Source organism: Microcaecilia unicolor, chromosome 1, assembly GCF_901765095.1.
Source record: "Microcaecilia unicolor chromosome 1, aMicUni1.1, whole genome shotgun sequence".
NCBI lineage: Eukaryota > Metazoa > Chordata > Amphibia > Gymnophiona > Siphonopidae > Microcaecilia > Microcaecilia unicolor.
The window spans coordinates 199,107,072-199,119,501 of NC_044031.1; the positions used below are offsets into that span (position 1 = coordinate 199,107,072).

At 45.5% G+C, this 12,430-nt stretch overlaps 1 protein-coding gene across 1 annotated transcript in view; it reads right to left on the reverse strand.

Annotated features, from left to right (window-relative positions):
* The window catches only part of CUL1 (cullin 1), a 331,942-nt gene that overhangs the window by 291,115 nt on the left and 28,397 nt on the right, over positions 1-12,430 (reverse strand). Inside the window, exon 2 of the mRNA XM_030203694.1 lies at positions 4,039-4,335. Within this exon, the coding sequence (XP_030059554.1) occupies positions 4,039-4,178 (140 nt within the window). The 5' untranslated portion in view covers positions 4,179-4,335. The remainder of the gene's footprint in view (positions 1-4,038; positions 4,336-12,430) is intronic.

Consider the following 12,430-nt stretch of genomic DNA (forward strand, 5'->3'; position numbering starts at 1 on the left):
TAGGTTGGCATAGCACCCTCCACCCATTCCCATCCTCAGTTTTGTGATATATAGATTTTTGAGAGATTGGGGTTTTTTTTTTTTAACTAGGAATAGAATTTTTGGTGTGTTTGTTTTTTTTAGTAAACACCTTCACAGGATAGGAGTATACTAGTTATATTGCAAGGTACTAGTTACATTGTCAAGTTCCACAACAGAATAAGATTCTAGTACTTAATTTTTGTATTACAGTTTTAAAAAGTATTTTAGATATGGAGTGCTGTCTGACCTTTGAATCTGGAAGGAAAAGATAAAAGCCAACCATAGAGAGGAGGTGATAGATTCTGAGATTCAGCTCAGAGTGGTGGGAATGCTGCTACTCTGAACCAAGGAGTGATGTTTCAGTATTTCAGAGGGTTTTTTTTATTGTCTTTATCATTATTTATTTAAGAAACTAAAATGTATTGTTCCTGTTTTTCAGATGGGTTTTACTTTGTGTTGTTGTTAAGAACCCATTTTTCTTTTTTTCCGTAGGCTGGCTGGATCATGTTGAACTATATGGGAAATGAGCCATTTTAATCCCCTACTAGTAAAAAAGCCCCGTTTGTGATGCAAATGAAACGGGGGCTAGCAAAGTTTTCTTCTGTGTGCATGTGGGAGTGTGTGTGTCCCTGCCCTCTGGCCTTTCTCCCCTCCCCCCTCTGAGTCCTTCACTGTTACAGAGCCAGCGATTTGATTTCGTGCTCTGCTGTTTTCCTTCACTGACTGTGTTACAGAGAGGGCGGGGCAGACACTCATAGGGAAACCGGATATCTCGCCCCCTTCACACTTCCGGCTGGAGGCTTCATAGAACGTTGGTTTTGCCTTTTATATAGAGAGATAGGTATGTGTCCATTTTGGATCAGTGTAAAATTATATATTCCTACAAATAGCTTTCTGTTAATTTCACACTGAGTCAGCACTTACTATTGCTTTGTCCTTTGATTTTTGCACTGTTATTTGTGTGGTTCTGCATTAAGCAGACATTCATATTAAGGTCATTTATCTGCTCATTCACTGCTTTGTTGGTCTTACATGCTACGATTTAAAGCAATTAGATGACCTACACACTGTATGGCACCAGCCAAGTATATATGCACATGGCAGGCACCTTTTAAATGTATTAAGCAATTTTCAAACCTCTGTATGTCAGTTATTGTATGAAACCGCAAGTTCTTGGCACTACTAACTCTCTCTTTAAGAGCCCTTCAACTGTAACTACTCCCCTAACAAGGCTCATATATGGTTTTAACCTCCACCTTAACCATATATCATATAGAAATTCATATGTTTTTTATGTTTTTTATCGCCTCAGCAGTGCACATGACCAACTTCACTCTTTTATTGGACATTCAACAGCACCCAAATCCTCACTGGCGATAATATTTTATTAAACTGTTTCTTCATTTACTTATTTAACTGTTCATTTTACTTTTTAATCTCCAAGTTACTTATAAGCAATACTTAACTTGCACTGAACGGTCAGACCAGGGGTTCAACAATGCCCGACATGCATGTTTCGCCCTAAAAGGCTGTGTCAAGGGCTCCCCATTAGCCGTTCTTAGTACCAGCCTCACAATGTTTTCTTTCTGGATTTCCTCCTGCTTAGAAAGAAAACATTGCGAGGCTGGTACTAAGAACGGCTAATGGGGAGCCCTTGACACAGCCTTTTAGGGCGAAACATGCATGTCGGGCATTGTTGAACCCCTGGTCTGACCGTTCAGTGCAAGTTAAGTATTGCTTATAAGTAACTTGGAGATTAAAAAGTAAAATGAACAGTTAAATAAGTAAATGAAGAAACAGTTTAATAAAATATTATCGCCAGTGAGGATTTGGGTGCTGTTGAATGTCCAATAAAAGAGTGAAGTTGGTCATGTGCACTGCTGAGGTGATAAAAAAACATATGAATGATTTCTATATGATATATGGTTAAGGTGGAGGTTAAAACCATATATGAGCCTTGTTAGGGGAGTAGTGTCAGTTATTGTATGCCACTATATTGGTATTCCACTATGTAGTTTATTAAGTTGCTTCAGTTATTATTTATTATGCTTTGTGATTTTGTTCTCTATGGCTCCCTTTTACAAAGCCACGATAGCGGCTGCCAGCGTGGTAATGCTGACACAGGCCCAGACGCACAAAGGGTTAACAATATGTCTGTATTTCCAAATTGGTAAATATTACAATACAGAGGGATTCCCAAAGAGAATCGCACGCAAATGAGCCGCTCATTGCTTTTGCGACCCAGCTCATTTGCATATGATATGGGGGAAGCCAGTCGGCAAGCAACAGCCAATCACTAAGCATGGCTGTTCTGCACATGCTACAGACAGCTCTTGTACACACAGACAAGCTGGGTGTTATGAAAGCCGGCGTAACTTTTATTTTTTTAAATCTGCCACGGTCTGCTGATGCTGGGAGCATGCAATCTCCTGCCGGTGTGGGGGTGGGAGGGAGCCGCAGCTCATCCACTGATGCCAGGAGCCTGTACTCTCCTGCTGAGCCTACAGTCTCCTGCCTGGGGGGAGGGGGGCAGTAGATCCAGAAATCTCCCCACCTCCGTCGCAAGGCAAGCTCAGCAGCAGCAATGCTCGGCTGCAGATGGCTAGCAGTGTAGTTTATTTTTTTTTGGGGGGGGGGGGGGGGGGGGGGATGGGTTCTTGTGCTCGAGACTGGTCGCGCACAGCCTACAGGAAGGGCAGCCGGCTGTAGGGCAAAGACTTTTCTCTGGTCTCGTACCCCCTTTCTCCCTCCTCTCCCCTTTTCTCTCGGGCAGCCTTTGCTGACAAAAATGCTTTGCTCTCACATCTTCTGCACAAGAGGACCCTATGACTGTGAAGTACTAGCAAGAACTGTCAGGATCGACAGCTCCAGACCTCCCGTTAATTTTCAACGGTAAAGGTAGGGGTTGCTTCTATGTTTCAGATCAGAAAACAGCTGTGCATCACTTTGCATGCACATATGTATAGTAATTAACTCATTATAATAGCTTTGCATTCTGTTTTCGTTAGCTGCTACCGTGATAGAAAAAGAGCTTGGAGAACCCTTTTGTATGTCTCATTTTATTCCTTGCTCACTAAACCGACTAGAACTAGTATAAAAACCATGTTGCTGGCTCATTAGGTTTAGTGAATCTGGGCCTCAGCCCATTCACTTTGAATGGGCTGTGTTGTTGCTAGCACAGCTTTGTATGATTTTAACTGAGTTGTTTGTTTTTATTAGTTATTACCCCTGATGCAGCCCAAGGGTTACAGTTTGAATGAATAATACAGTACCTCTGAACTGCTGACCTGCTTGTTTGTCGATATCTATTCCTGATTGTGGATCATTGCCTCCTTTTCTGTACCTATTACAGTCTGTGCATCACTTAAATCCACTTGCAGTTTTTTGGGACGTCACGAGAAAAACAGCTGCAGAAAAATCAAACAGCTCAATAATGAAAAAAAGAGAGGAAAATAGCTCTTATTTATATTTTTTTCCCAGTCAGGGCTCAGGCCTGAAAACAGCCTTGAGTTACAAAAAAAAAAAGGGGGGGGGGGGGGGGGGGGGCTGAAAAACAGAAAAGAAAAAAAAAATCCTACATTACTCACAAAACTAAAGAGGTAGGAAGGCAAAAAAATGCAAAATAGTTTTACTCGCTGCCGAGATGGAAGGTGCATCCTCTCAGCTCCACAGAGAAAGTGAAGCTGCAGGCCCCATGCGACTCAGGCACACGGGAAGCACGTATGCAGTGAGGGCCTACCAAACGCTTCTAGAAGAGTTTGGAGCACTGGGTAGTGTGTCTGCACCAGGGTTCCATTGGGGGACGTCACCCCATCTGTGAGAAGACTGTGTTCTGCTTCTCCTTGGAGAAATATATCTAAGGGAAAAGGAAGAAACATTGCTCAAAGATGTCAGCATGATTCAAAACTCTTGAACAACATATATAAACCTAATTTGCATTACTGGTCCTCATTCCCGATATACCACTTCTCAATGACAACGCCACCTGATAACTGATAACAAAAAACAGTAGGATACGTGTAGAGTTCCATATATCTGGACTTTGCCATGCTTTGTCTGGTGTAAACCTGTTGAATTCCAGCTCGCAAATCATCCCAGATCTGGTCAAGGCCAATCTGCTTAAGTCCATGTGGATTCTGACTCCTATTTGATGACATTTTATATTTCCTGTAAGGTTTGCCAGTGCAGAAAGGTTTTATTTGTAATCTAGTTATTCCTCCATCAGTTGTACAAACCCAGCAACATTCCAAACTCACTCAGTCGCATAGAGACGGAAAATCCTTACAAAAGAGGACCAGCTCTTTGCCAGCTAACCTGCAAACAGAAGAAAACAGAAATGAATCTTTATGTAACAACTTTTAAAACACCTGCCAAACTACCTGCAATACCTCAAACAAAAATCACACCTTTATTGGCATCCACAAATACCTACAACACTATGAGGCGTATTTTCAAAGCACTTAACCTTACAAAGTTCCATAGGCTACTATGGAACTTTGTAAGGCTAAGTGTTTTGAAAATGAGCCCCTATATAAACTATGGTTCGTAAAGTAAATTTTCTACCTCCCACTCAGGCTTTTAAAAAGTAGATTACTTAGTATTATAACAGTGCTCCGCTTTTTACAAAGAACTGGATTTGAGGTAAACCAATAGTGAACTATCTTCTTCAGAGAACTCTACAGGCTCATACTCAGAATCCCCAAACCGCTGATTCCACTCAAGAAAGTACTCCAATGGAGAGGTCTAGCTCCAAGTCTGACCAGATCATGCATTAGCGGAGGGCATTCCTCAACTAAAGTGGTCTAGGTACCGCTGTATGCCCAACGCGGCTATAAAAAGAAAAACAAGATTTCATAAAACCATATTAAGGACTGTGTTCAAACAAGTTCCACATGCTTTTCCTATATGGCTCATGGAATTCTTTTCAACCCCTCTGCATATGTACCTCTCTGACTGGGAAAAAGTGTGTGGGGTGGGGGGGGGGGAGATAGGAAGAGCAAGATATTCTGTTGGTTTGGAAAGAATAAAATTAAACCAAGTGTGACAATATATCTAACCACTAGATGTCACTGTCAACAGATTTGAAAGGAAGCATTTTACACTGAAATCACAGGGTGCCACTGTAACAAGGCAAGCAGATACTGATGAAGTTCTCCATGACTAGGAGACCGTACACGTAGCAACTAGTAACAAAATTACATAGTAAATACTAGATAATAATTAAAAATAAATAAATAAATACACATCGAACCATTAAGAGCTAAGCCAGAATAGGGAAGTGGGGGGAGGGGTCAGTACATGGCTCATGGAATTTTACTATGTCTTTTTCCTGGTCCTCCTCTCAACAGAATAAAAGGCAACAGACATTTGACGGTCCCATATTAAACCTAAGACCCATTCCTATTTAAAACTGAAGTCTAACAAGATGAAATTATATCTTTCTTGATAATATCCTTTTCTTTAGTTGGTTGCATCATTCTGAATATGTGGGTGTTATCCCCTTCTACCAGCACATGGAGGTAGAGAAAAAGTTAGGTTTTTCCAGTGGACGTATAACCTGCTAGTGCACTGGGAAAGTTCCAGTATGCTTCTGCCAAAGCAGCAGAAGGTCCCTTTGTAATATAGACCCGTGTCCCATCAACCATTGCAGCTACAAAAAATAATACAAGTGAGTTACCACTACAGCGTGGCACTCACTTCCCTGTATATCCGAAGACTACCGCCTTGCTTCTCAAGAGTGGAGCACCCTGAGAGCCCCAGGCTTCAGAACGGCATAGCGGACTAAAGGGAAGGAAATTATTAGGTAAAATAATTTCACCTTCCTTGTCTGATGTTGCACAGTTCTGAACATGTGGAATGTACCCATGCAAAACCACTGGGCGAGGGAAGAGAAAACCTACCTGAGGACAGCTCTGCCAAAGCTCTGGCAAGCACATCCAACCTTAAATGTTTGACAAAGGATTGCAGCAACATCCATGTCGCTGCCCGACAGATCTCCTCTGGAGCAGCCTTCCGAGCCTCTGCCCAAGTCGTCACCTGAGCTCCCACAAGTGAGTTCTCAAACCCAGAAGCACATGCCAATTTCTGCAAACATAAGCAGCCTTAGAGACCGCTTGGCCCATCGGTGGGCCCTGGAAAAGGACAAAGAAATGATGATCTGACAAAATTCACTGGTTTCTTCCAAGTAGTGAAGCAACATCTGGACATCTTACTAGTGTACTCTCCTAGCAGAAAGGTGGGACCCCTCCTCCAGAAAGAAGAGCAAACAGATCTCATCGTTCACATGGAACATTGAGATTGCCTTGGTCAAAAATGAGGGAACCATGCGGATCAACACAGAGTCCTCCAAAAACAGGAGGAATGGGTCTACAGGACAGCATTTGCAACTCCAAAAACCTGTGGGCTAAAATAATGGCCAAAGGAAAACTGCATTCCGAGTGGGGTCCTTAATGGGGGCCTGCCACAAAAGCTCGAAGGGAGCACTGGAGAGTAACCTAAGAATCAAGTTCAGATCCCAGGAGTGAAAGGAAGGTCACAACCAGGGGGCCACAAATCAGCGACCCCTTCAAAACCCAGGCAACTTCCCCATGCGCTGCTAGGTTGAGGCCATGCACTTTGCCTCAAATTGGAAAGGATAGCCAACAGGACCTTGATGAACTCAGGGCCAGGCCCTGATCTAAATCTTGTTGCATAAAAGGCTAAGACTTCAGGAATCTTTGCCCTCTTCACAGGGACAGAGCCTGCTTGGAACACCATTGTTTTAAAATCATACAAACCTGCATACAAACCAAGGACATGGAAAACTTCTGAGAAGTAAGCAAGGTGGAAATCACTATGGACAAGAAGCCGCACCTCACCAACTGCCGCCTTTCAAGGGCCAAACCATAAGCCAGAAGGGATCCTGATCTTCCATTTCCACCAGTCCCTGCCACAGAAACATGCAGCCCCTGGGCAGAGGAGGTGGCTCAGCTACCAACAAGCAAGCTAAGTCCCCATGCCATGGATGGCGGGACCAATCACGAGCCACCAGAAGATAAGGATAGCATGTTATTCTGCATAAGAGCCAGCCTATCAAAGATCATTGAAGAAAGACATACAGGGGATCCCTCTGCCAGTCACTGCTGAACCAGAGCATCTATCCCCTGTGAGGTCATCTCCCTCCAGGGGCTGAAGAATAGCTCCATCTTGGCACTGGAGCTCATGACTATCAAGTCCAACACCGGTGGGTCCTGAATAAGCTGGTAGGCCTCCAGCCCCAGCCCCCACTCCCCAGGTCCAACTGAGGAAGTCTGCCTGGAATAGTGTCCTTGCCCACTACGTGTACTGCTGACTGGGCTTATAGGTGTGCCTGTAGGTGTGCCTCCACCCAGTAACGGAGGCTCACAGCTTCCAACACCACCTACTGGCTCTGGTGCCGCCTTGTTTGTTTATGTAAGCCACCACTGTGGCACTATTCATTATCATCCAGGCCACCTTTCCCTGAAGGGAAGGAAATCTTTCAAGGCCAAGCATACTGCCTGCATCTCCAGATGGTTGATGGACCATGATAACTCCAAGGAGGATCAAGTCCCTTGGGTCACTTGGTCCCAGGAAATGCACTCCTCAGCTGAGACTTGCATCAGTGATGACCTCCACCCAATGAAGGGCTTCCAATGATACCCTCATCAAAGGAGGCATCCCAGACAGTCCCACCAGCCTAGACTGGCTCGCACCCTGCCAGAGAAAGGCAACAGGTGCTTAAAGTCCTAGGAGACCAGAATCCATCTGGACAACAGGGCCAACTGAAGCGGCAGCATTTGAACTCTTGCACAAGGCACTACCTTCCAAGGTCATTGCCATAAAACCTAAAGTCTAAAGGTAGTATCAAAAACTTTGGGAGTCAAACTCTCACTCTGCATTTCTGAGCATGTAGCTTAGCAGTTTGCTCCTCCGGGAGGAAAACCATTTCCCTGAGCTGTATCAAATCAAACTCCCAAGTACTCGAGGACCTTGACTGGGGCTAGGTGACTCTGATTCACCATCCTGCCCAGACTCTCTGAGGGCAATAACCTAAGCCATAGCCTCCCTGGACTCTTGACTCCGAGTCACTCTGGATCAATCAATCATCCAGGTAGGGAAGCACCCAGATGCCCTGGTGCCTCAAAAGAACCACCACCACCTCTTTGGAAAAGGTGCAGAGAGCCACAGCCAACCCAAAAGGCAGAGCCTGAAACAGGAAGTGATGCCCAAGTACACAAAAGCGGAGACAGTGACTGTGATGCTCCACAAGAATATGCAGATATGCCTCCGTGAGGTCCTGCGACATTAAAAAAACTTGCCCATACAAACTGAGGCAATCACCACCTGAAGGGTCTCCATGTGAAAATGCTGCATGTAAAGGTAAGAATTCACGGGCAGGAACCCTTCTTTGGGATCACACAATAAATTAAATAGTGGTCCACACAATGCTCTACCAAAACAGGTTTCCACCACCCCCAAAGTGAACAACTGCTGCAAGTGAAGAATGACAGCCCGTCACTTTAGCTCCAAACCACATGGGCAAACCATGAGGGCCATCCAGCACAGAGCGAGTAAACTCCAATGAATATCCCTTTATGACCACCTCCAGAACCCAGTGATCCAAGGTGATATGGGTCCACTTGTGGTAGAAGATAGATAGCCTGCCCCCTACCCTTACCACCAAGGGACCTGGCACACACTCATTGGGCAGGTTAAGCTGCTCCCTCCATGCCAAAGGAGCCAAGGTCACCAGCTCTCTTAGGCTCACAAAAGGAGCCGGACTTGTATAAGCCCGAGAACCCGGGCTCCAACAATGAGCAGGCTGAAAAAGGATTGCTCCCCTGGAGCATTCCCTAGAGCAGAGGTTTTCAACCCAGTTCTTTGAGAATTCAATAGGGATATCCTGAAAACCCCAACTGGTTGGGTGTGCCCCGAAGACTGGGTTGAAAATCCCTACCCTAAAGGCAGAGGACCTCTGGGAGTTCCTATACCACAGATCTGGGAGACGCTGCGCCTCTCTCATATCCATCAACTTCTCCAGATCCTCCTTGAAGAAACAAGTGCCTCCTAAAGGGTAGCTGACTGAGGCGCTTCTTGGATGCCATGTCTGTGACCCAATGACAGAGCCACAGCCACAGACCGGAAGGAGAGACAGACCAAGACATTAAGTAAGTGCACAAGGAAGGCAGTCCTAGACTCCTGGTGAGAAACTTCTGGAGATTCCAGCAACTGTAAAGCCAATAGAGCATGACCCTGGCCACATAGCTACCACAAATGGCAGAAGCTCCAAAAGAAAAAGCCAAACAGGATGCTGGGCTTGATGGACCTTAGGTCTGTCCCAATATGGAAATACTTATGTACTTAAACCCAATGGAGCCACATTTTAGCTTATGCCTGCATCAGGGGCATAAGCAAATGTCCTGTAGCCTTATTCAAATTATCTCCAAATAGTAAAATTATATTATCCAACAGACGTGTTCCCATAAAAATTCACTTGAAGAACAAACTCATGCCATAGAATAATGGGGGGGGGGGGGGGGGGGGGGGGGGGAGCAGGGAGCTGGGTCCATCTTTCCTCCTCTCCCAGGAAATGACTTCTTAGCATTGAGCCCTGAAGTTGTGGGAAAAAGTGCCAAAACGGCTACTAATCTTGCTGAAAATGTGTCTGACTGGGACTGAATTGATGGCGCAAAGGGAACACCCCCCTCCCTTTAACGTAAGCTCCCCACTTGGTCTCAGGTTTGGATTTGGGGGCTGGTACAATACGAACTGGTGCCCGAGCTGAGCTACTGGATCCCACAAGAACTGCACCACCTGCCTCCCAGGACTGGGGAGCCACAGAACAGTGTGACCTTGCCAAACTTTTGTACCAAGACCTCCTCTTCCCCCCCACCCCCCACCCCCGACTTAGGTGCTGCTTTCTCCACTAGGACCTGCCTGCTCTCCTGAGCAGCTGCTGTCCTATCTGAGATGCTCAGACTCTTCTTCTCTGACCTCCTCTCAAAAGCTTTATTTTGCCAATGACAGAGAAACAAAGCAGCCACATGAGAACTCATCCGAATTCTTTATTTTATTTTTCTTCTTCTTTGATTTTTGCACTATAAGAGCCTACTCAGAAGGAGACAAGAGGGAAGTGGAAACCCAGTACTCTCCATGGCGCGTGTCCCACAGGGTCCAACTCCAAACGATAACTTGGGATAGTGGAGGGCCATACCCTGCTACACTCAACCAGCATCAGGACCTCCTGGCTCAAGGGCTCAACCCTCATGAGCCTAGCCAGAAGCTGAGGTCCAGGAAGTTACGCCTAACTAGGGCACCAGCTGAGACCTACCATCTGCTTGAAGTGGAGAATTCCAGCCAGGATGTCTCTAGAATAGTTAAGTTCTCTACCTCCAACTGCTGCTTGGGAAGGGACACAATCCACTTGTCAGGACTAGTATGGCAGAGACAAACAGATATTCTATGATGAGGTACCTGAGGAAGTGCATTTCTTATGAAGCTAGAAATTTCATATGTTCATACCGTTCTTTCTAGACTCCCTAATTGTCACATTCATACTAGGCATTCTGAAAAGAAAGTTTTACACTTACTTGTTTTACCCGATTACAAAGCCACGTTAGTGGCTGCTACACGGAAATGCCGACACAGCCCATTCAAAGTGAATGGGCTGTGTCTGCATTATTGCACAAGCGGCCGCTAGTGCGACTTTGTAAACATGGAGGTTCATTATCTTGTGGTCTAGTATCATAATAATTTGTGCATATGGTATTTGAGGAAATTCCCACATAAGAAAATAAGGGCCTCTTTCTACCAAATCGAGATTCCTAGTGCGGCAATTCCAAAAAAGCCCATTCACTTTGAATGGGCAATAATTTATTTATTACATTTGTGTCCACATTTTCCCACCTATTTGCAGGATCAATGTGGCTTACGTGGAGGGGCATAATCGAACGTCGCCGGCAAAATAGGTCGCCAGCGCAACAGCTGGCCGGAACCGTATTTTCGAAAAAGATGGCAGGCCATCTTTTTTTTTCGATAATACAGTTTAGCCCGGCCAAATGCCAGAGTTCGCCGGGGTTGAGATCGGCGGTTTTGTTTTTCAGCGATAATGGAAAAAACTGCCGGCCATCTCAAACCTTGCAAAATCCAAGGCATTTTGGTCATGGGAGGAGCCAGCATTTGCAGTGCACTGGTCCCCCCTACATGCCAGGACACCAACCAGGCACACTAGGGGGCACTTCTAAAAATGTTACAAAAATACACTAATAGCTCCCAGGTGCATAGCTCCCTTACCTTGGGTGCTGAGCCCCCCAAATCCACTCCCCACAACTCTACACCATTACCATAGCCCTTATGGGTGAAGGGGGGCACCTACATGTGGGTACAGTGGGTTGTTTTTTTTTTTTTGGGGGGGGGGGGGGTTGGAGGGCTCAACATTTAGCACCACAAGTGTAACAGGTAGGGGGGGGATAGGCCTGGGTCTGCCTGCCTGAAGTGCACTGCACCCATTAAAAACTGCTCCAGGGACTTGCATACTACTGTCAGGGAGCTGGGTATGACATTTGAGGCTGGCATACAGGCTGGCAAAAAAGGTTTTTATTTTTGTAGTGCAACATTTTTATTGATGAAAGATCAAACATCGTATCAGCAAGTATCCAACATAACACATTCAAAATCAAGCTCTTCCAAGGTTACAAATGGCAACTTATCATCAACATTTTACATATTCATCCTACCTTAACCCTCCCTAAATCCCCCTCTTACCCCCTCCCCCTCACCCCTCCCTACTTATAGTGACTAAAGTATCACAACCACAACACGTATAGCATAGGAACACTTAAGCATCCTGTGATCCCTTAACCCAAGGATATGTTCAGCGTAGCCACAGCTGTCTTGCAGTGTCCGGACATCTGACAGTAACATTAAGACTCATGTATCCACTATCCCACCCACCCCCCTACTCCTTCGCCCCCCCTCCCCAATCCCTCCAGGAACCTGAAAGAACTAATCTTTATCAGCATGTGGAGCTCCCCATGCATTGAGGAGTAGACTACGACCTCTGGGGCTAAGGATTCGCAAATAAGGGCCCCAGACTGCCAAAAAAGTGACTCGCTTTCTCTTTGAGAGCCGAGTCTCTTCAGCCTCCCAAGATACCATCTGATGTAATTGATTCCTCCAATGCCAGTATGTTGGGGGGGTCTTTCACCGTCCAATATGGCAAGATACACTTCCTGGCCAATAGACACATCTTACGGAGCAGCAGTGTTGCAAAACGGTTCTGACCTCTCACCGACCCCGGGACATCTAAAAATAATTGTTCAACTGTCCCCGGAACCCGAATTCCCAACTTCTCCTTCCAGAAACCTTGGACTTGAGTCCAAAATCTTTTTATGGTGGGGCAGCTCCAAAA